This window comes from Drosophila ananassae, chromosome 3R (assembly GCF_017639315.1).
Source record: "Drosophila ananassae strain 14024-0371.13 chromosome 3R, ASM1763931v2, whole genome shotgun sequence".
NCBI lineage: Eukaryota > Metazoa > Arthropoda > Insecta > Diptera > Drosophilidae > Drosophila > Drosophila ananassae.
Window position 1 is genome coordinate 10,374,582 of NC_057930.1, and position 25,189 is coordinate 10,399,770.

The 25,189-nt window shown below is 42.1% G+C and overlaps 3 protein-coding genes and 1 long non-coding RNA gene across 4 annotated transcripts in view; 3 read left to right on the top strand and 1 right to left on the bottom strand.

Annotated features, from left to right (window-relative positions):
- Nucleotides 1-9,468: 9,468 nt before the first annotated feature.
- On the top strand, nt 9,469-10,204 carry LOC123257384. The gene is made up of 4 exons (XM_044716213.1): nt 9,469-9,525; nt 9,595-9,750; nt 9,809-9,976; nt 10,032-10,204. The coding sequence occupies exons 1-4, from the start codon at nt 9,469-9,471 to the stop codon at nt 10,185-10,187; spliced, it is 537 nt and encodes a 178-aa protein (XP_044572148.1). The 3' UTR covers nt 10,188-10,204.
- A 1,621-nt stretch (nt 10,205-11,825) lies between these two features.
- LOC6506510 (zinc finger protein 160) overlaps nt 11,826-25,189 on the top strand; it is a 28,984-nt gene continuing 15,620 nt past the window's right edge. The window contains exon 1 of the mRNA XM_001965153.4: nt 11,826-12,019. The gene's annotated coding sequence lies outside the window, so the exon portion shown is untranslated. The remainder of the gene's footprint in view (nt 12,020-25,189) is intronic.
- On the bottom strand, nt 17,951-18,474 carry LOC116656046. Its single transcript, XR_004311063.2, has 2 exons — nt 18,189-18,474; nt 17,951-18,132 (listed from the first exon to the last, which is right to left on the bottom strand). It is a non-coding gene; the product is annotated as an uncharacterized LOC116656046 (long non-coding RNA).
- Nucleotides 19,561-21,757, top strand: LOC6506499. Its single transcript, XM_001965151.4, has one exon. The coding sequence runs from the start codon at nt 19,822-19,824 to the stop codon at nt 21,721-21,723; it is 1,902 nt and encodes a 633-aa protein (XP_001965187.1). The 5' UTR covers nt 19,561-19,821; the 3' UTR covers nt 21,724-21,757.

Genomic DNA, 25,189 nt, shown 5'->3' on the forward strand with positions numbered 1-25,189 from the left:
TTCCTTGATACTTTCCTCACATGTTCCTTCGACAACAGTAACGAACTTTTCGTGTCTCTCCACTTTTGAAAGCTCAGCAATCCTGTGGGGTGTCGGGTTGTCGGGCTGTCGGCTGGCTGTAAACGCCAGTGACTGGGGGTGAGTTGCTGGAGGATGGGGTTGCAGGAGGACAACCCCAAAGAGCGAACGAGAGCATGAATAATATTTATGAGGATGAAATGTTCCCAAATGCGACATAAATATGTCCACAGCACCCGCACATGAGACGAGCTCCAGCCAGAAATGCGTTGAAATGCCGAGTAGTATCAGGGTTGGACCCCGGCCAAGATATGAGGGTAGAGGGACCCGGGGCCGGGTCTGAAAGCAATAGCAAATTATAAAGCTTTCCAAATGGAAGTGCCGGGGACTGAGGCGAATCACATGTGCAGTAATTAGGAACTGGATGCGGGGCGATATGGTTCTCATAAATTGGGATTTGGGTTTGAATGGGAGGTCAAAATATGGTTTCAGTTTCAGAAAGTTGTATTTTTTTAATGAAAGTAAAGGTTTCCTTTTTTAATTTTGCTAAAAAAAACTTTTTCCATTTATTTTGTCTAATTTTGTAGCTTCATAATTAACAAAATTGATTAATTTTCTCCGTTTCATTTTATGTAAATATGCATTTTTATTATATACATACTCTAAAGTATAGATGGCTCCCTTTTCCTTTCATTTCTTGACACCTATCCATCATGTTGTGAGGGTTGCAAAAAAAGAAACACCCTTGGTAGAATAGAAACTACCCCTTAAGAGTGATGGATTGCCGTCATTTAGACATCAATTTTGAGTTGCCTGGCAGGAAATTGAGAGAACCAAAATGGCACATAATCATGAGATCCCTTTTTATAAGTATTTCACAAAACGGAGATGGAGTTTCCTTCACAAAATGGCTGCTTCCCAAAACAGGATACTACGAAGAAAACACTCTATTTTTCCCAAGGCCAGGAAGCTCTTATAAAATCAATCAAGCATCCGAGAGGCCACATGCAAATGACTAATTCGTTAATTGAAATGCCAATCAGGTGGCAGTTGAATAAAAAATATATGAGAGCATTACAGTGGGGGCTCTTTAGGGTAATCCTTTCTTTCAATAATCTAAATAGTATAAGATTATAGTATTTTATATTTTGTTATGATTAAGAGATAGTATATTTAATTTAAAAAACTCTAAAGCTTAGGACTCTTAGGGACACTCCACTGTATTTATAAAATGCAGCGTTTTGCCGCATCATGTCAGAGATTGATAGCCAGTAGCCTCCAGTAGACTGGGGGACTTGAAAGCCGCGCTTGCGTGAAAGGAAAACCTGTGATCCGTCCATGGGTGTATGTGTGCGAACTCATTAGGCGGGCAAACGTAAATCATTTCGATATCGATTAAGAAATCCACCAAAAGCGGTCACCGCACGAAACGCTTGAGCTAAAGCTGGAACTGCGTGGAGCTAGCAGCTAGCAGCTTGGAGCTTGGAGCTCGTGGGGCGACAGTGTGCACATCAATTAATGAACCTGTCGCACCAAGCGTAAATTTGTCGCCAGTCGCCAGAGCCTGTATCCCCGCCAATTAAGTGTCCCCCCTACCGCCTGGGTAATCTCGGAACGGAAGTCTTAATGCCGATCACTGATTGACTTGACCTGCTTGTCAATCAGCTCCAATCATTTTGGCAGACATCGGAATTCGCCTCAGCATCGACTTTGGCTTCCACATGACTGGGCGCACCTGTCATAATCGATCACGGCTAACTCACCGATTTGAATGCATCAATTATCATTTCGAGCTGGACCCGTGTGAACGTTCTCTTGCAATTCTCCCCCCAATATAGTCGTGAGCTCAATTTTAGTTGTCACTATTGATGGACTCCGTGGCCGAACAGGTATCGAGAAAAATAAGCATTTAAACCGGTTGGATTGTAATACGTTACACCGCGGTTTTAGCCAAGTAATTGATCTTAATCAACCTGGCAGTGATGCAATGAGATGCAATCATTCTTCAAATTGAATAATTTTCAAAAAGTCATGGGTTGAAAATTGAATTTTAAGAAGTAACTTTCATGGGATGTCCTTAACTAAAGTCCCTGTTCAATTACAGATGTCAGTATAATCATTTCAAGAGATTCTTGCAATTCTTTGGCATTTCTGTGCCGCTTGACAAGAAATTTATATTAATTTATTACAGTTCAGCTGACAGAGAATTAAGCGACAGACAATTTATGGCTTTGTTTGCAAAAAAAAAAATGCGGGGGATCTCAGGGGTAGAATAAAATCATTTATGTAAATATTCATATCTGGTATAGTTCTTATCCCCCCATCTCATCCGCAATATGATGTGAATATGATGTGGATTGGAGTATATATCAGTCAAGATGTGATCTATCTTAGGAGACAAGGACAAGTGCTACTAAAATGAGAGAGAAGGCTGAAGGAGACAATTTAGAGACTGAAACATTTTGTCGCGACAGCATTTTCTGGTTGTTTTTTTCGGCAACGACGGCAACTGTCGCCAACTGTTGGCATTTGTCCCGCTCCTGGTCGATCCTTGTCGCTCCAATCTGCCATGGCAAAAAGTTGTTGGGTTGATTTGGGTACAGTCAAATGCCACTCAAAAGGCACAGACACCAGCACACCAGCAAAAACACACACTCTCTGGCACACAGAGCGGCATCATCATCATTAGCAAAAGAGCTGTTGGCAGCCTTGTCGCAGCCTCCGCTGTCAAAAGTTGATTTACCGTTTTAATTTTAAGTTAAAAACCTGTCAAAAATAAATCATTCAATCCGCTCGTCTCCTCGTCTTGCTGCCCGGTCGCCTGCCTCTCTTTCTTTTCCACTCGAATAATCCATTCCCCCCCTGAATATTTACGCATTCTGTAGCGCCATCGCCACTAGACAGTGACCCAGTTGCCGGTTGCCAGTCTCCCATCTTCCCCTGCTCTGATCATCCGTCCATGTTGCAATTCATTAAAGCCCCCAACCCGGGGCGGGGTATGAGGAACGTGCGTATGGGTATTCCCATTCATGAATGGCCTGGTCTACCATAATTGAAGTCCTAGACGGTGCTGACACTTTTTAATTAAGTCACAAATTCTTCGTCTGCGGATGCTGATGGCGAGAATTATGACTAAGAAGCCGATTATGGATCAACTTGTAAGGGGGACTGTCTATTGGACTTAGTGTCTTAGTTTGAATCGAAAGGAAGTGGGTTATTTTATCGATAACTTTTATGACAGCAACCGGAAATGAAGGATGGTAGGTGATATATGGACATCATAATCATTTTTAAGAAAAGATAAATATTAAAAAATATGTTTTAGAGTGTTAAATAGTACTTCTTAAGTCCTGATCTACTTTATCCCCTTTTTCGATCAATTTGTTAGCCGACACTTGAGTGCAATCGCCATAAATTGGAATGGCTGATCTTAAAAATTGAAATCGAGAGCGTCCCATAGCTCATGCTGACCCCAAACAAATTAACCATAAATTTGCATAAAACAAGCAGACAACACACACCGAAAGCTGTGACTAGATCATGCCAGGCCATAGCCATAGGGAATAATCTTAATTTGAAATCAAAAGTCACGATATGGGTATTTTGCAGTATGTGGCTGAACGGGAGGACTGTCGGGGGGACACCAAATTGGATTAGAGACATTCAGGTGATCTTTTGGCTTCGGGAGATGGAAGATTTCGAGATCGGCAAGCACGCGCGTGAAGAGACAACCAGCGACAAGCAACATTCAACATGCAACAACCAACAAACCAACAACCAACAACCGAGAAACCACAAGCAGCGACACAACGACGACAACAATCGAAAAATGAACGAGCAGCCGAGGTGAATAAATCAAACTGATTTATTGGCATCGAAGACTGAGGAGCCCCCGAGTCGTAGTCGGAGTCGGTCGAGGAACAATGGCAGGCAGCGGCTAAAAGGGGTGCCAATGTGGTGGGAAGTCCACACACGTGACAAATCAACGGAGCGTTCCGGGGAGCAGCCGAAGGGAATTCGCCAAAAGACAAGGCAGCAACAGCTGCACAATGCACTTGGCCAATTGGTTGGCGTAAATAAAGACGATGACTGATACGAGGCTAATGAAATGTGGCAGCTTGGTAATGATACCTCAAAGATAATGGATTAACGAAGTCCTGTCACTCAACAGGAATATGAAAAACTATCTTCTCTTCTAGAGATATTCTCTATGGTTAGCTATTAGTAAGGAGGATGTCCTATTATTTCCTCATCAAGCCTCATACAAACTTCCAGTTTAAGCCATAGATTTCCTTATACCAGTTGGTGTTGTTGCATTTATGGGAAAATCATGAGGTTCCCTGCTGAACTTGCTCAAAAACCGGGCTAGGTCCTCAGCAAATTGCCTGTCTGCACTTGGTAACCAAAAGAGCCAAAGCCCACACCGATGCACACTCCAACACTGAACAGGGTCTGGGAGTGACATTAGGGTACGTCATGGCCATGCCCACAATGCCGAGATGGGGGCGTGTCATTGGTGCATCCGTGATTTGGTAGTGGAGCATTTCGTTTTTGGCATTTATGTGTGCCACTAAATCTTGCTCACTCACTCAAATGTGTTTCGGTGCTGGTCCCAAAAACCCAGGCTGCTGGCCAAATTAGCTTAAAAACCGACCGACCGACCGACCGACCGACCGACCAACTTTGCCGGCCCCCCAATGGTACACGCATAAATTGCCTTCCCCAGAAGCTCCTCTCTCCTCCGTATTCCCCTGGCCAAAAAATCAAAATCGAGTGCAACGTTTTACCAACTCAATCACCGGCATCGAGTTGGGTGAGCAAACCCCTGGCTCTGGTAATTATTTTGTGACGCCAAATGGGAGACTAACAGGCAGCCAGCTAACCAGCTAGCCATCACCCTCCACACACACACACAGGACCTGGCTAGGTCCTTTGACTGGGCAATCGAGTTTTTGGTGCAGCTGATGCTGCCACAGCCGACTCGTAAATATGCACGCATGTTCAGGCCCATGTTCCATGGGTGGTTGGGTGTTTTTTTGTCCTTTTCGGAAGGGGAGAAGGGGATGGGATGACGGCCAGGACGAGGACCAGACCATACCATACCGGGTGCAGCTATTTATGCGCTTTATGCATCGTGCGTGCCCTGCCCATTCGGCTGGCGCTGGGAAATCTGTGCGCCAGATAAATTCCAAGCCCAAAAGGTTCATGAAAATGCAATTTTATTTTCTAAAAACACAGACGCACATTCCAGCACATGCCGCCCACAGGATGCCAGACATCAGAAGCTCTCTTCCTGGTTGGCAGTCCGAATGGGATCGGATTGGATTGGTTGGGGTTGGGTTTGGGGCTTGGAGTTGGGTTGACCAACGTCGCCGATGTCCAATCGGCTATGAAATGATGCGTTTTAGGCCAGGACGACTAATCGGGAACGTTGGTTTGCTTTCAGATACAGTGGAAGATTATCATACAAAGAGGGTTTCTAATTAAATTAAGAGTCTCTTGATTGTCAGAATATTCTACTGGATAGCTTAATAAAATACGAAAGGAAAAAAATTAATTTATAATAATATCTTCCATAAGATAATATACTTTGTACCATCGTCCTTCGGTAGAGACCTCAATAGCGTGCATCGCACTTGAACAATTTTTATGCTGGCCAACATGCAACACGATTGACGATTGGAACAATCCTGTGCGTTCCACCGCACACATGGCTGGGAGATGGAAATAGGGACTGGCCAGGACTCGGACTAGTCACTATGGCTGTGGCATTGCAGGACTCCTAAATATCGGCAATCAATGACAGTCACTTGTCCAGCAAAATTAGATTTACTCCACGGAACATTTTACGGGGTTTTATGGCGAGTGGCAGAGCGGTAGAGTGGGTCTGGAGATAGAAAGAGTCCAGGATGGTGGTACGCAATTCCCAAATGGAGCAGCTGAACTGCTGCATAACGCTTCGACCATAATTTCATCCTCGTCCTCGGTATAGTTGCAATATTTGCGAATTGAATTCGATTGGTTTGGTCGCTGGTGGCAGGACTACGTTGCAGGAGAGTTGCAAAGGAAGAAGACTTTCAGCAACGGGGACTAGCCGATTGAATTGAATTTAATTTTTTTTTCAGACTATAGTTCTTTGTAATGTTGAGACTCCTGTATTGTCATATTAATATGGTTAATATTCTCTTAAAAAATATATTTCCCAAGGGGCTTTTGTGATTACTTTAGTGATCAAAGAAAGCTATATTCCGAAATCCCTTGCAGTTTATTTTTGAAGCCATTCCCCTGCTTGTTTACTTTTATTTTCAATTACACGATAGTCACCTTTCCCTTCAAAAAAGTAAACAATTTGCATTGCATTTTTTCGCTGCCGTTTCAGGCACACATTTTTTAATAGCTCGACTAACTGGAGCCTGGTCAAATTCTTCTTTCCGCCAATTCAGCTTCCCTTCATGGGCAGCGTCATCAGAAAATTTTAAAGGCCTCTGCTGCCACGAGGACGGTGTGTATGTGTGTGAGGCATGGCCCCCATTTAAAATCACTTTGCGGCTTCGCCCTCGCCTCGTGTTATGCATAAATAAACGCCGTATGGTGGGGTGGAGGGCTAGTCGGGTGAGGGTGCCCCAACCCTCCTGCGGTGTGGTATGGTGCCTTTGCTCCCTTGGAGCTGGCACTGCATCCACGTCATTTGCTTATCCTTTGGACTGACTCCCCGGCCCTGATTGATGGCAACTTTCGGCGCTTGGCCCAAAGACTAAGTGGCCGTGATGGGCTCCTCACAGGGATAACTTTATTACCGTTGGTGTTGGTGTTTTTGCGGGTGATGGTCCTAAGTTATGACGTGTTAATAATGGAGCATAAACTCGCCAGATTGTGGGCGTCACCTGGCTGAATTTAAATGACGGATGCTATGGCCGAAAGTGAAGTCATCATGCGTAGGCCATCAGGGCCTTAAGCCAGAGGCTATGCCTCCGAAAAATTGGCTGCCGAAATGTGAATTTAAGATGGATTGTGGTTTAATGAGACTTATTAGCAGTTATCATAAAATATACTTGTACAAATCTTTATTATTTATGCAAAAAATAAAGTTAATTTATTTTTAATGATTTATATGAGCGAGTAATTGCTAGAAGCTTTATAAAGTAATTAGCTGTTAGCCCTAAAATTAGCTTGATTTTTCAATAATTATAAATAAATTTAACCCAAGCTCTGTAAAGTTTATAATGAATGTCGGCAACAAAAAATAAACCATACTTTTTTGTAGTAATTATACCCTTGCAGAGGGTATTATAATTTTGGTCAAAAGTGTGCAACGCAGTGAAGGAGACATCTCCGACCCTATAAAGTATATATATTCTTGATCAGGATCACCTCCTGAGTCGATATGAGCATGTCCGTCTGTCCGTCTGTCCGTCTGTCTGTTTCTACGCAAACTAGTCTCTCAGTTTTAGAGCTATCGAGTTGAAACTTTGCACACATCCTTCTTTCCTTTGCAGGCAGTATATAAGTCGGAACGGCCGGGATCGGTCGACTATATCCTATAGCTGCCATATAACTGATTGATCGGAAATGCCATAACTTTGGTGTTTTTTAAGTTAGAGGGTTGGGAGTTTCTACACATGTTATATTTGACCAAAATATCTTATGTACAAAATTTCATAAGGATCGGCCGACTATATCCTATAGCTGTCATAGAACGATCGGAATTGGCATAACTTTGGTGTTTTTTAAGTTAGAAAGATGGGATTTGGTACAGATTCTATTTTGGACAAAATGATCTGATTTGCCAAATTTCATAAGGATCGGCCGACTATATACGATTTTCTCTATCTCTAATAATATAAGATGCGTGGCGCCACCTAGCGGACAGCGACTGAACTGCAAGGGTATATCAACTTCGGCTCCGCCCGAAGTTAGCTTTCCTTTCTTGTTTTAGGATAAAAATATTTCCCATGCAATGCCATTTTTTGTAGCTTAAAAAAAAGAGATTTCTTTTTACTTTTGTGGCCCGTGGAAGGAATTCCAACTAGCCGCTTCACGCCCACCAGTTCTGCCCATTTCCTACAGGCTATCCATACCTGTAAAGTCTAAAGGAAAGAATCACAACGAAAGATCATCGATGCATCGATCTTGGCTGAAGCTCTCGTGCCGTTTGGGGATATCAAAATATTTTAATCGTGTGTGTTTCTTGCCGGTTCATTGGGGCTGCCACGAAGTTGTGAAGATTTATGAACATAATAATTACAAATTTGCTAATTGATTTATTGTCGAGTGTATAAACACCTTTCGCTTAATTTATGCCGCTGCCGCTGCCGCTGCTGAGACTGCGTTTTGTTTCTTTTTGGTTATTCTTTAAATACCTGTTTTGGAGTCAAAGAATTTATGCACCGGAGTGGCAACCTGTGAGCCAAAGCAATCAGGCCGAGCATCGAACATCGAGCATTGGGCGCGCTTTTTGGGATGGGATGATGTACGACGAATGTCCTGCCGCTACAATCACATGCAAGCCCCTCACATGTACGTGTTGGCCTGGTCAGATACTCAAACCGTTCATTATAAAGGAGTCAGGTCGTCAGGTGAGCTGAGAGAGAGACCGACAACCGCAGGCAATCACTGGCAACAGGCAACGCAAATTAATTATTAATCAACGGAATGAACCGATCCAGCTCCATGCCAGAAGAAGCATCCAAAGGAGGTGGAGACTGCCGCTCCCCCACCACCACCGCTCTAGGGACCCAGAGCCGATCCGCAAGCCGAGAGAGTGATTTATGCTCGCGAACCCCCGCTCCCAAAGCAAACGAATCTCATGGACCAGGCCCAATCCCAGGCCCAAGCCTCAAAACCCGAGCTCAAGCCCAACTGACAATGTTCCTGCCAAGATGGACGATGGACGATGGAGATGAAGACCCGGCCAAGACGAATACGAAAGACGAAGGCCAAATTCGAGGCCTCATGCAATGCAATCAAGCCTGGCCAACACTCAGCTAAAGATCGCATATAGGCTCCTGCCCCCCAGGAAAAATATTGGTAAAGGAAAAAATTTAATAAAGTTTAACTGAACTGAAAAGTTTTTATAATTTATATATTTTTGTACTATTAATCTTAATGCAAATTTAATTGCTAATACGGTTGGCTTTCCATCTAAAAGGTTATTACACTTATCGGTGTATTTCTATTAAATTTAATCATTTTTTACCTTAAACATTAAAAACCTTACATTTTTAAGCTAGAATACCATAAACACCATATACTATCTTCCACATATATCTTAATTTTTTAATGGTTTTTAAATATTATTTTATTAAACTATTTTTTTCTGTGCAGGTAATAATGGTATAATTACTTTATAAAAAAGCCAAATCTAAATTTTCGTGCACATTTTTTGGTAAGAATATTAGTTTATTATAAGTACATTGGTTCGGATTTATATAGTCTTTCTTTGTGAGCCCAATGCATCGGTCTATACTGTTTTTCTGGCTCTATATAGCCACCTTCTTCATAAATCAAGTAAGAAAAAAATAAAATACAATTGTTATTAAATTTCCTATGAAAGTTTAACATTTTTTATATTTAAAGAGTTACTCCCACTTCGAGTTTTCAAATCTAAAATGCGTGTCCTTCGACGAATCATATTGTTCTTTTGAGTACTGCTTTCTAAAGTCCATCAATCGAACATACAAATACGGATCCTTGAAAGCGAAATTGTATCAAGTACCCATTAACAATTCGAAAGTAAGATGCTAATTGTTTAAAGTTAAATGAAATAAACCAAATAATGGTTATATTTCAGGTAACCATTGCTCTGAACCAAAGATTAAATGGCTTTAAGCCCTTTCTCTACAACGTTACCTTCAATGCTTGCCAGTTTATGAAAAACCGAAACAAAAATCAAGTTTTTCTTTTCCTTTATAGCCTCTTTGGTCCCTATTCGAACATAAATCACACATGTCCTTACAATGTAAGTCATTATTTTTTATTTAAAATGAATATTTTAAGAAAGCATTTTATTTCAGCATGACATTTATGTCGAAAAGTGGCCCACATTCTATATGAACCACCAACTGACAACTGTGCTGCCATTTCCCCTGGGGGACTACGGCCTGTTCACCAATTGGTACAGCGATGGGATCAAGCGGGCTAGTGTCAATGTCTATTTCACACTAAAGTGATCGAAGGAATAATAATAATTTTGTTTCAATGCCAAGAGCTACTAACATTTTTCCTTGGCCCTATTCCAGCTGCAGGGCTTCAAGGGGGTTGCGGCCGTTGGTCTTTGGATTTGGGTTCCACCCATATCAGTCAGCCCCCAAGTACGTCAGTCAGTCAGCGAATGCGAGCGAATGAATGTTGTTCCGTCCGTCCAGCAGTCCACCCGTCCAGCTCTGTCCGTTCGTCCAATGCACATGCAATGGCCCCGGCCTCGCCTCCTCCTGGGAGCTTTTTTTTGGAGTGGGGGAATGGGGATCAGCATGCGATGGGTGCTGTGATATTCGGTAGAGACTGGAGGGAGTATAGAGGCCGAGAGCAGACACCGGGCGAATCAGAAATGCCAGAATTGAAATCGCATTTTAAATCATCTCTCGGTGGAGCTGCTCCTCCGGTTTCTGCTCCTCTTCCACATGATTCACAGTCACAATCGCCTCAAATCTCGAATAACAAATCGCATAATTACGGGGCAGCGGCTGTCCATTGCCTTGGCTCTGTCTCTGTCCTTGTCTCTGTCTCTGGGGCTGTCTCTATCTCTGTCTACTCTTCTGCCTGGCAGCCAAAGAAGACCCAGGGAAGAGATGGCGATGCAGTGTAGATATGAAATATTTTAGCTAAATGGCAGCCAAAGAAATAAAAATGTGGGATTGAAGCGTATAAATCAGCGAGCACTCGTTCTGTTCCAGCTCCCCTCCTTGGGAGCTCCTCGGGAGACAGGCATCCAGCAACAACATCTCGGCAAGCTTCATTAATATGTAGATACATGTGTGTGTGTCGGTGTGTGTGTGTGTGAAGCATAAAATCAACCTGAGGCGATAAACTGAAACGATTTTTGCACTGAACACGCAATTAGTTGCTCTCTAGTACCTGTCCTCCTCGCCCTCCCCAGGAGGAACTTCACCTCCGAGAGATTGAAGGAAGAATCTGAAATAAAAATGATTCCAATGACATCTGAGAAATTGTTTTGATTTCGCTGAACAAAATGAGTGGTTCTGGCTGGGAGAACCTCCAGGACCGATGGCTAATGACACAGGAAATCTGTGGAATCTTATCGAAATTATGCCCCTTGGATCGTGTTCACAGATAGCTGCGTATGTAGATTGAAATTATGCCAGATTAATGTCCTGATAATTACGGATTTCCATTAACCAGTTATTACAAGAGTTTAAGCTTTTTAGAATAAAATAAATTCTAGGATGGGATTTCAAAATAATATTTATTAATGGACTTATTCATTTTACAGGAGCTGGTATCTTTTATTCTTTTCTAAAGATAGATATTCAAAAAAGATTAAAAAAGATTAAGATACCTTAAAATATGAATATCTTACAGTAACTTATTCTTTTTAAAGCTTTTCTTCCCAAATACTACCATAGTACGTATTTTGACTTAAAATTTATTTTTATCCTAAGTACTTTTTTTTTATTTTTTGATAATTATATTATCATTATTGTAATCATTATTTCCTAAATAAACTCAAGATTGAGTAAAGTATCTTTTGCGAATAAATACTCACTCAGCCTACTCTCTCAGAACCCTCTCAACTGCAGATACACTCAACAGCGCTCTCACTTTCGACTTTAACTTCGAATTTCGAACTTGAGTGAGAAAAGCGACGCGCTGCGGATGGTCGCTAGTGAAAAGTGCGCTGTAAATAAACAGATATTTCTTGGAATTTATAATATCAATTCGATTCTAAATAAATTTATTAACTTTTTTGATACTAGTAGTTATTATAAATAAAGTGCAGATGTAGTTCCATAGCGTTGTACAAAAAATATCAATTGCCGGCCAGGTAAGCGTCACATTTCGTAAAATCAGCTGCTGATTCAGGGGCGTAGTAAGGTCGTTTTTAAAGGGATAATAATAAATTTCTAAGATATTAGATAGCAATGAAAGATAAATTAAAATATATATATATTGTATGAATAAAATATATACATTTTTTTAAATTATTTCCTACTTACGCCTTTGTTCCAGATTGTTTATAAAAATTCTGACTAAGAGAGCTTGGTGGGAAATCACTCAGACTGGTTTTGAGTTCTCAAAAGAATCTGAGTGATATTGAGTGAGTTTGCTAAACAAGTTCTTTGAGTGAGATACATTTGTTGGGCCGTTACAGATTTTAAATGTGAATTTTAAATCGAATATTAAAGTTATTCAAAAGAAGATGCAATATTACATATTAATGAGATAAATTTAATACTTTTTAAAATTGTTTTAAAATATTTGGTTTTAATCTAAAAAAAGGAATAAAATAATAAAAAAAGGAATAACTAAACCAAAAATAAAATATATTTAAATTTTTTTATGTCTTTAATTTTTATTAAAATTTATAATCCATACTATTTTTTCATAAAACTCTACGAGCTAGTCCCGGTTCTGAACCCAAGTCATGGGCGGAGCTGAAATTCTTCCGACCTTTGGCGCAAGACAGAGTTGGGAACCGAAAACAAGCTAACAGAGAAGGTAGAAGATGGCCCATCTCGCTCGCACTTTATGCTCCATTCGCCTGTCAATCAATCACCTGTCAAGTTGGCCACGCTCACTGGCCTTCGGGTTGTGGCCCATACATCGGGCCAATACCCACACACATGGGAAAAGAATCTGGCCAGCATCGAAAAGATACACACGAACTCGAGGGACCAACATGGCTGGAAAAAGATTTGTTAGAAATGGTGGATTTGATTGGATTTTGTTAGAGGGAAGGGGGGCGGAGAGTATATTTTTGGCTTGAATTAATCAAATAAATTCAATAAATATTTTGGTAATAATATATTAATAATTATATTATTTATTTATGAATTTAATATTTAATATTTTTAATAATTTTGCCTTAAATGAAATATATCTTTAACTATTCTCTGAACCATCTGTCTAGTTTCCTTTTTCAACGCTCTTTTCTAAGATGTTCCTTAGGATCGTTTATGCTTCAAAAATTTATCGAATTCCCAGGACAATGGCTAAAGCCAAAGCAAAAGTAAAAGGCGGGCAATGAAACAGAAGCGAAACACAAATAAATAAGGACAATAGCTGAGGCACAAAGAAGCCGAGCCTAACAAATGCCTCGGAAAGGGGTGGCAGTGGGTCGATGGGCTGCCTTGCCGGGGTTGGGGGATGAACTTTTCCACCCGGGGAGGTGGTGGAAAGCGCCACACGAAGGGCAATTAAAAAATATTTAAACTGCCAACTGAAAGGGTCTTGGACCCGTTTCTGACTGACTGACTGGACTTGAAGCCTTCAAGAAAAAGTTGCTCGAAAAGCTCCAGCGGGGGTTAAACGGGAGGGTCTCTGGGCCAAAATTTATGCATACTTTTCTGCGCCGTGCCATGGGTCTTGGTTGGCTTTTGTTTTTCTCCTCAAAAGGTACTATTTTGTTTTTTTTTTTGCGCTTTCCACCCGCATTTCTCCGTAACAGACCCGTAACAAAATCAGTTTGAGTTGTGGGATTGTGTACGTGAGCATAACGGTTAAAATGGCCGGAGGGCAAAGCCGGAGCCAGTCCACCCCCCGATGGCCACCCCCCTGTCAGAATTGATTGATTGAATTGCCACTTTATGAAATTTGTGAGTCTTCGGAGATGTGCGTGGAAATTCGTGTTCTCGTCTTCGTCTTGGTCGTAGCCTTCGTAGCCTCAGCCACTTGGCAGGGGTGGCTCTTCTCGGTGGGTGGGTGGTTGGGTGGTTGGGTGTTTCCGTTCTGGGCTTGGATTGTACAGCTCTCCAGCGAGGGTTGCTCCTGCTGATTTGTGTTTGTGTGCGCTTTGGCTAACAATTTGCAGCATAAAATACATAAAATTATGTGCAGCGCTGAGGCGGCCATTAAACTTGATAGATTTATGACAGACAGCAGCCGAAGCGGTATCCAAAAACAAAAGCCCCTGACTGCGAGGGTGGTGTGACGGTGGGTAGTGGACTCTTGGGGCCCAACCCCCCGAAAAGATATAGCTGATTAAAATTGCAAAATTGTCCAAATGAGATTTGGCAGTCGTAAAGTCGGAAAGAGGGGCATCTGGTCCAACAAATGTCAACGGTTTGTCTTAAAGTATGTTAGTGTTTCTTGAAGTATTTTAATACAAAAATAATAGCTTTATAGGTTTATATTATTTTATAAATTTTAAGAGTTTCATGGCCGTTTAAACTCTATTTTAATTACCTCATTGTTCTTTTTAATATGTTAATTTGACTTTAGACTAAACTAGAAATGTTAAATACCCCTTAAAATCAATATACTAAATTGGATTTTCAAGGCACCGCCTCTTAATAACCCTCCCGCATCTCAGCCTTCAGAGTCCTTAATGAAAAAGGATCCAATTTGAATGCAAAATGAAATGGAATGGAAGGCTTATTAGAATAGATTGCTGGAATTAAGATTCGGGAAAAGTAAATGATCCCAAACCGGGCAACAGGAATTAAATGAGGTAAGAAGGTGAACCGTCCTTCGTGGACCCCGTCGAGTCCTGCTCCTAGCCAGGAGCTTGGTGGCAATTACAAAATGATTGAATGGTAATTTCAGTGAGAAAAGTTGCTTTCTGCCTTTTGTATTTCGAGAAGGGGGGGTCCTCTCCGAATTTGTGTGGATGACTGGCATAAATTCCCATTATTTATGGGTGGCTGTAACTGTTTGTGATATTTTATTTCGCGCAAGGATAGCGAAGGATAATTTGCGCACCCAAAACAAATAGCGGGTGAGAACAAAAAAAAAAAATAAAACAAAAATGCCGAAACTTAACAAAGAAAAAGCGTCGTGAATGTTTGGAATTAATTGCCCAAGCTCCTCCAATCACAAACAGAAGAAAGCGGCCAAGTGGGAAAGGGAGAAAAAATGTTTTAATTAATAAAATTGAATGTGTGGGAAAATTGAAAGGATTTTTCCTGCTCCCCATCCTTTTTGGTCCTTCGTGATGATGTTGCTGTTGTTGTTTTTATTGTTGTCGCATTCATCTTCGACGCTCATTCGCAGGCACCTCTCATTGGTCTCATTTTGTATGCAAATGATTTATGCCAGAAAGTGTCCTGGCCGAAGAGTCGGGGCCAAAAACTGGATTAGAGAGTGCCAGCGCCGGCTCATTTCCCAAAGCCCCAGAGCCACCTCCCTTTCCCCTCCTCCATTAAACTTTTTCCACCCATCGCAAATGAGCGGACATGGCCTGGAAAGTTTTCTCCCCCCCACCCCCATCCCCAGCTGTAGAGGTCGCCTACAATTTCTCAATTGCTGGAGGGGCCTATGTATGGTGCGGTGGAGTATGGGCGGCTTTTTAAAATATTTACTTAACATCCTATTATCCCCACGCGGACGCGGACGTGGACGTGGACGAGGACGAGGACAGGCAGCGACCCACGACCGAGGCTTGTATCCACATTAAAAACGATAAACTTGCCACACTCACTCACACACAGACACAACACACTGCCACACAGACACTCAGCCGAGAAAAATGCAAAAAGGACGAAGGACACGTCTTGTCTGTCACACCAAAATGTCACCGCGGGGTGAATTACTGGCTAACCAAGAGAGAAAAAAGGATCAAGTTAAGGATTTAAAATGTGAAAAATATTTAAAGAAAAATAAATAACATTAAACTTAATAGTTTGTTAAGTTAAGATTTTAATTTGAGTTATTATATTTTAATTAATATTAATTATATATATTAAATAATTAATTTAAAGGTTTAAACTGCTACTACTTTTACTGCTACTACTACTAATAATTGTCCTACTACTATATCTACTACTATTATTAGTATTGGATAAAATACTTCCAATTTTAAAGATCTCTCCCCTCACTTCCAATACCCTTTTCTTTCAGTGCATTAAAACTTGCGGTCACTGCAAAAAAAAAAAGAAACCCCTAAAACAAAAGCGCTGTCCTGATGTGGAAATGCGAGCGTGTGTGAGCGAGACATCTGAGCAGGACACGCGCCCCAAACACAAACAAAACGACAGAAAACAAACGACAGCCAGATAGACAGGCCGGGCGGGACAGGGACAGAGATAGGCCAGCTGAGAGAGACAGAACGCTCCGGGCCGGTAGGGGTTGGGGTGGAAAATGTGCCAAGCGTGTGAGTGATTTATGGCGCTGCGAGTGACGAGGACGAACCAGAATTCTTCAGGATAATGCCGACATAACGAGATTGTTTTATGTACACATTTTCTCCTTGTTTGCGCCGTCGTTTCGTTGTCGTTGTCGTTGTTGGCTTTCGTATCCGGATTTTCAGGGCAGGAATACCAGGAGGAGGATTGGGAGTTGGGGGTGGTGGCTGTAGGTGGAGTCGGATCCTGTTATGTGTACACATAATGACACTTTTCGCTGACTATTCCTGTTGTTTTCGGGGCGAACTGAGTCTGTGTGTACATAGCCTGCGATGGTATGTGTTATCTGTTTATATAACTCGGCTGAGACTGTGTGCGTCCTTGCGCCCAAAGGACCTTCAATCAAATCCGTAATCCTCATTCAGTGCGTTAATGAGCTTCACATTAATTTGTCACCCACAAGGGCTCACCTGATATTTTGTTTATGCCTTGAGGCTGGAACCTGAATGAAGGTCCTTGAGACAGTATGTGATACAATAGAATCCTTGATTAGCCAATTAAATTTGGTCCTTTTGTAGTTCTAATATATAAATATTTAATAGTTAATAAATTATTACAGAATTTTTGTAGCTTTGTAGCATTAATACTGAAATAAATACTATTCTTATCCTTGCCAAGGATAACCCAAAAATTTCTGAAAAGCAAAACACAACAGAAATAAACAAATTTAATTTGTTAAGTGCACAATTTACGACTTTGTTGAGTTTGTTGGCAATTATATGTTTAGTAACAAGCAAAAGATGCATGATTCATTCCATTCCGGGGGACTGGCGTTCGTGTCCTTTTGGTCCTGTGTGATATATTCTTCATAATTTCTAATTTCCGGCTAAAAATAATTCTAAACATTAAGTAGAAATTATTTGAAAAACTTTGTGCTCCGGCTTCTGGTTGTTGTAAATTCACAACTGAACTGAGCAGTCAAGGCTATGGGAATCCTTCGCCCCCAAGCCCACTCCCACTCCCCCCCTCCAACCCAACCCCCCTCGGGCAACCAACGACTAACGTCGATACAAACAAATTCTCATTAATGGCTAAGAGAAGGCTGCGGCAGGAACTGAGAGCTCAGCTAACCCAGAAACAGGACACTTAAAAAAAGAATATTTAAAAAAAAAAATCAATATTAAATAGTGCCAGAAATCTTGTATTTCTAAATTATTTTCACTCTTTTAAATAGTTATTTATTATATATAATTTTATTTTTTTATATCCCTATTATCCTCAGTGTAACAAGAACCAAAATTTCAAGCATGTAAATGAGTCGAGCTTGGGTTATCAGAGGGTTTGTGGGTGTGGGAGGAAGGCCAGTTGTTAGCCGGGGGATTGGTGGTGGCGAACAAAATATGATTTTGACAGAAAACAACAAAACAAAATCCATAATTCAGGATAAAACATAATTCCACACAGCAACAGGAGCGTTCTGAAGAGCGGAAGTGGGAGGCGGGAATCGGGAAGCGGAAGTAGGAGGAAGTAACATCCCACACAGATGCACAAGAAAAAGGAACAGTCTGGATGGAAAAGCGCCGAAAAAAAAAAAAAAACAAAAACAAAAACATTATGAATTACGGTACAATGGCGGGAAAAAGGCAAATGAGCATGAACCGAAAGGGGGCATTCGAGGGGTAGTCGAGGGTGAGTAAGGAGCAGTTACAGTTATTTATTAAATCCCTTTACGCATTTTCATAATAATTTCACAAAATATTTTAAATGCGATGGCGACGTTGGTTGGTTGGTTATATATTCTTTTTTTTTCTGGTATTTTTGGGTTTTCCTTCTGGGTTGCGATGTCTGCCTGCCATCCAGTGATTCATGTCAGTGCCTGGGTGTTTGTATCATTAAACTTTTATGCAAGAAAGCGTATATATTTGTACGTACTTATATATAGGAACGCCAACAGCGAACAGCACTCATCATAAACAGGACAAACGAGCGTAAATTTAATCCCTTTTGGCACAAAGAAATCATAATTTTTTCTCGCGCTCAGCAGAAGCAGGAGCCAAAAAAAAAATATATATAAAATAAACAAACAAAACAAAGCAAATACGAATACTTGAAACAAAAAGAAAGGAGATTGGAAAGTCGGGAGAGAGCTGTTGAAATTTTGTGAGAATCGGTTATACTGACTAGAAATGGCGGTTTAATGGAGGAAATATATTAATATTTCATATTTTTTAAAAAGTAATTCTTATGAAGTATCTTTTAGTAATTATAGTAAATTAAATTAATATTTTTTTAGATTTCATTCTTAATTAAAATATGGCTTATACGTCCTTGAATTTTCATATAGACCCATAAAGGCCATAAGACCCATCCAGGGCGTAGGGAACTCCGAGACGAAAGGCGCGGAAGGTGGAGTGAAAATGAAAATGACAGCACGAAAAATAATTCTAATCTCCTCATGAATATTCCTTTTGCATTTTCATTTTGCAAAGAGCGCCCGGCCATAGCGTAAACCATCAACAAAAAGGACAACAGCCGCTGGAATGAGAAGGACGAGCTGAGAGTCGGGGGTTGGGCGGATTCAGGGGGGGATCTTTGGGGCTGATGCGTAAGCTAAAGAAATACGACGGCGTCATTGGAGTTGGGGAGGTGGGGGGTAGAAGGGTGTGGAGGTTATAGCGGGGCCAGAAGGACAGAATCAGGGTGAAGCAGTTGGCTAAATGTACAATGGAAAAAATAGATATTCTCCGGCAGTCGTTTGTTATTTTATTTTATTTAAGCTTTCCAGTTAAAACGACACTATAAAAAAATTAAGAGATATATTATAAAAAATACCCAATAGTAATTCATATTTAAATATTAAGTTTTCATTTAAAAATATACACTTTTTAACAATTCCCTTCTGCTTCAACGAAAGTTCTCCCATAAGTAGGCAACACTTTTTATCTTAGTGGAAGGAAGAGGAACTCAATGACCCGACCTCCTCATTTTACCTCTCCATGGCCTCCGTTTCTCCGTCCGAGATTATATCGCCCTTTTCCCCCTGGAGTCCTGGCATTTCTCTGATGGGCAGTCGTCGTTCAAGTGCCGCCGTTGCCAGCTTCGTCGTCATCCTCGGCTTGGGTCTGCCATGGCCGCCATCGAAATTATAAACTTGGCTGCTAAAGAAGGTTAAGTGATAAATTAACGCCACTGCCCCTCGGCCACCTTCCGCCCTGGCTCGCTTTTCACTCTGGCCAGGATTGGAGTGGAGTGGAGCAGGGAGCTGGGAATTGGGAGCTCTAGAGCGCCAATGAGAATGGTTTATGCACGAGTGGACCTTTTAGTTTATTGTTATTTTCAAAAGGAGCCGGCAAAAAAAAGGAGCCCAGCTTGAATCGAATAATTACGAAAAGTGGCCCAGAAATTAAGCAGAGTATGGGGAGTGGGTGAATGGAACTTCTCAGATCAAGATGCTTTTAAACGTTGACAGACAAAACATGTTTCTGAAAATATAAATTGAACATATTTTAAATTTTCCAGTATAGCTCTTGTTCTAAATAGTAGAAGTCTTGGTAGACGGAGAGAAATGTGCCACAAAGGTGTCCGATACTTTTTCTTATGTGTCGTGGTATTTTTCTCAGTGGTATACATATACATTGATGTGACTGTGGACTATCCATTTTTTGAGGGACACCGCCTGGGCGAGTGGTACCTTGTGAACACCAGCGGATGTCACATGCTGACCTTGACCTCAGACGGGCGGGACTGGATGAGCTTTTGGCGCCCGCTCCGCATAGACTATTGTAAGAGCAACCTGGCAATCTCGTCCTTCAGCAGTTTTGATATCAACTACCTGAGAACGCAAGTCGTCAAGAACCAGATAAGCTCAAAGTTGTGGGATGATAATTTGGAAAACTTTAAGTGCGAGTACCATGTCCTGGAACGGAATACCGATCACGACAATCGGTACTTGTACAGTCGGGAGTTTCCTTTCCTGGAGGATGGCAACCTGACCATTGAGCCCCGTGCGGATATTATTCGAGCAGAGTGTCGCCTCAATGGCGCGATCGTCTATAATGGTGTCCACTTCTATGCTAATCCGCCAGACGAAAGGCGACAGAGCATCCTCGGTCTCCCGCCTTTTAGGCCGGACTCTGATCCTAACAGCTTGTCGGTAATGATTGTGTGTCTGGACTCCATGTCGAGCATTCATTTTTTTAGAAGCATGGCACGAACGGCCAACTTTTTGTTTTCCCTGCCACACGTCAAGCTCCAGGGGTTCAATCGAGTGGGAAACGATACCTTCGATAGCCTGATGCCTTTGCTTACTGGACTCAGTGGCCCGGAAGTCAGAGAGCTATGCATGAAAGGGAAGGACCTCGACGACTGTCCGTTTTTGTGGAAAGCATTCCAAAAAGCGGGCTACGAAACCGCTCTGGGGGAAGATACTGTGGACAAGAGTCTGTTTGCAGAGCTGGGATTCGGGGAGCAGCCCACGGACTACTACCTCCGATCGGCGATGATGGAAATGTGGCTGAAGACCCGGAAGGATAGTTTCTACGGCACACACTGCAATGAAAAGGATACCTATGCCCTTGTGCTAAAGAAATTTCTGTTAGGATTACTTCCCCACCACAAGAGACGCAGATTTTTTAGTTTTCTAAGGTGGACTCAGGGAATAGATCACTTGTTTAACTTCGCCCGGAGGATGGACGCACCTCTTATGGAGATGTTTCGTGAGGTGGCTGAGATGGGAGTGCTGATGAATACACTTTTGTTAGTAGTATCCGATCATGGCTTGAAGGAAGATGAATTTTCCGAGTCGGTCCAGGGACAAGTGGAAGTGAATCTGCCGCTGGCCGCTATCTTTTATCCCCCCTGGTTGGAGGATCGCTTTCCAGTAGCCATTAATAATTTGAGGGCTAATAATCACCGTCTCACCACAGCCTATGACTTGCATACGACGCTGCTTGGATTAAGCAATCTTGTCTCTTTGGCCGATGATAGAATCGAGGAGCGTACTATAGCATTAGAATCTTTAGGAGCAAATCTTACTAGGGGCTTGGATCTCTTCCTGCCAGTGCCCATGATTAGAGACTGTCCGTTGGCCCAGGTTCCCTTGGAGTTCTGTTTGTGCCAGAGGCTCACAAGAATCTCGACTGAGGACGGAATTGTCCAGCGGGCAGCTCGTCTGATAGTTCGGTCTATCAACCGACTCTTATGCCAGCACCAGCCGCCCTGTCAGCTGTTATATTTGAAGAGCGTTATCCTTGCCGAAAAGTTGCGACGAACATCGGATGACCTACACTCAAGGCTCAAGGTAAGACTGGTGGTCTTCCCAGGCGGAGGTCAGTTCGAGGGAGCCGTAAAGTACACAAGCCAACGGTTATCTCTAAATGGTCCCATTCAGCGAGTCAATGATTACAGGAACGAGTCCTTTTGCATAGAAAACTATTTGATTGAAGAGTATTGTTTTTGTAATAAGTAGATAGCTGAAGTAAAAATGTAAAACCTAATCTCAGTCTCCTACTATTTATAGTTCAAATTTAATTTATTTGTCTTGTTGTCTGGCTCATCTATAATTCCTAATCAAAATTGATTACTTGTATATTTGGTTGCGTTGTCATTTAACTTCGACTGAGGCCGCCTTGTAGGCCAGATCCGCTTGCAGTTAATTATCCTTACAACCATTAGCTGATTCCTTTCGAATGACATCATTAGCCCATGCGGATGAGCCCGGGGCGGAGCTTCAGTCACACTGCTGCCAATAGATTTTGGGCAATCTGGTTATACGCACATTTGCACAAAGTACGCCCAGAATATACATAGTACAAGTTTACATCATATGTTCCTGGGAGAACCGACGAATGCTTGGCGTTTAGGTTTAATCTGATGATTTATAGAAAATTTAGGTCGCCATATAGTCGCATTAATTACGCCTCATAATGAGTGATTTATGCGAGAGCTCAGCCTGCCTTGGCGTCTAACTCCGGCCTGCATTATTCCTTTCTCAGCACCGCTCGTCCCTTGCCCTTGTCCCTTGCCCCTGATTTTCCACATCCCTTCACCCCCGTTTACTTCACATCCTGCCGCCATGATAAGAAATGTTTTGCCAACGCCAACGCCTGAGGCCAGAGAATCACATTAGCACAAATGCCCGTAATTATGCTTTTTATGATGGCAGTCACACCCCGCTCCTTTGATAATATATGCCAGTGTGTGTGTGAGTGTGTGACATTTAAAGCAGGACCTTATCGGCCGACGAGGACGCGTGGTGCTGACTCTCCATAAATGTGTAAAAATTTTACGTCGTTTTAATTCCATTTTTATGTTCAGCCGGCGTCAATCAAGCAAATATTTATAGTTTCTTTATAATGCGTTTCTCTGACTGATTTATGGACCATGTGCCCTTAGAATCCTTGCCATCTGGCCTGGCATTTGACATTTGATTTATGCCTGATTGACAAATGCAGGAAACGAATATTAAAACCATATAAAGGTGTGCTTCTTGGCCAGAGTTTATGGGTCATTGTGGTTGAGAGACACCTGGGTGGGAACCAAGTAATTTTTAGAAAATTAATTCTTTTTTTTCAAGTAACTAAATTAAGTTTAAATAAATTCATTACCTTTTTGCATTAAATATCCATTTGAATGCCGCTAAATCATTTTAATAAGCTTGGGCAGAGATGGCAGATCGTAAAAACGGAAATGCTTCCCATCTCTCGGTACTCCGGGAGTCGTTAGAGTCGTAAATTCGGTAAACGCGCTTAAGTGATTTTCACACTAAAAACCAGCGGGTCACTTTGCCTCAACTTGACTTGACTATTTCAAATGGCTTTCTCGCCCGGCAGTTGGAACATAAAATTTAATTTTATGTACATATAACGCGTACGAAGCCGGCGGAACACAGTTCAACAATTAAAGAACAATAAAAGTCACTTTGATGATGTTCTGTGTTCGCCTCTTTGTGGCTTTGGCGATGACTTTGGCCCGGGCCCATGCCCACTCCTCCCCCAGTGGCCACGTTTAATGGCCATCATCTTCGACAATTTTTTGACACAACTGACATCTGACAAGAGCGGGTCAACAGCATCAAAAACGACAAATCTGTCACGCCCATTCTGTGGGTCGCATGGCACCTGGACTCGGTCCGTTTCAGGTCCCTATTGTTTACCCTTGTTTACTGTCAAATAATAGCAGAATCGTAAAATCCGGAATTTTACGAGCGTCTTAAAATCCGATCGTAAAATCTAAGACAGGCCAGAGGACCTCAACGGTCGCCCGGGTGTCTGTTTATTTAATTAGACATTTTTTTTTGTTTTGCCGCCAAACCATGAAACGATTCTCGACCTCTGGGGTGTGAAAAGTTCGTTGTCTTTAAGGCACTTCTCCTGACAATTAGATTGAAGCCCACACGGACAACGCCCACTTGATGATGCAAATGATGCACAGTACTAATCAAAATTTATGGCATTGGACACTTTAGTCCACTCGAAAGGTGAACTTTGAGCGATTCCAACAAATTGTTGAATTTACGATCGGAAGGAAGAGTCAGGGTGGAAGCGATCCCACGCGAAACGGAAGCGCCTCCACCCAAAGTCCAGACCAAAGTCACGAGAACCGATGCACTAATGGGATGCCACTTAACAGGGATTTATCACCTCCGCCCACGAAGTGGTTATGGTGTCATAAAGATCGCCAAACCCCAAGGCTGCAGAGTGGGATTTAAATTCTTAAGATGGGCTGGGCTGCACAAATTCTAATTGATGGATACATTGATGGGTTCTTGGGGTCCATTTATTGGCTTGGAAATTGGATGCTGACTCGAGGAGGTTTTATGATAGGGGGGATTGTGTTCTCACTTGCGGGTTGCAGTCATTTGTATCTATTGATCAAAAAATACTTTATTAAATAAGCCTAAATCAGTGCCACCAAAATAAAATGCATTTCCTGGCTGTCTCCTAAATATCCAGCGGATGAGCCACTCCAGCGATTAAGGAAAAGAATAACAACAAATTCCATAACCTATTTACGACCAATAATCGGTAGAGAGATAGAGAGGAGATGCAAAAGCAATCAGAATACTAAATCTGATGTACGCCGCTAATTGCGCATAGATTACCAGATGCATGAGCGATATTACAAGAGAGATGCCGCCCAATGCCAATCCCGAACAGTGGATGGTGAGTGGATGCGTGTGCCTCCGCCTGGTCGCCCAGTCGCCTGGTTGCCTGGTTGCCTAGTGGCCTGGGCCAGGAAACGAGTCCTCGTCGTTGCTAACAGGCGACAGCTCAATGAGAAATTGCGACAGAGACAACTCTATTTGGCCAAACGACAGAGTTCCGCCGCGCTGAGCTGAGAAACTGAGAATTGCAAGAGCTGGCCGAGGTATTGCCGAGGAGACCGTTGCTTATTTATTTCGAATTGACCCATTTGGTAATATTCATAATTTAAGTGCGCACGAAAGCCGCCTCGTCCACATCCAATCGCCACGGTTGTTGGGCCCGCAAAAAGCTGCATAAATTCTCGCTCGCTCCCCAGATCACTTGATTTTTGTCTGTTTTTTTTTTTTTTTTTTTGTACTATAGTGTGGTGCCATTTGAGTTTATTTGCGATGGTTGCGCTGTCATAAGTTGCCGCCAAATTGTTGCATTGTACCTGCTGGGAGATGCTGGAAAATCAGAGTTAAAGATCCCACTCGGCTAGCTTGTAACTCAGAAATCATTAAAAAAAAGTGCCAGATACTTTATGAATTCGTCGTGGGCCGGCTGGTTGAGATCGGTATGGATCCAGTGGATGCGATTGGAGAAAAGAGCGGGAACGAAAGATGCGACTGGCGTGAAATATGCCCATTAAAATGTACGATCATCCTCGCCTTAAATGCAAACTAGCCTGTTTTTTCCCCCTCGTCCGAAATATCCCTGGCACTGTTGTTGAGCTGCTTACTGAATTAT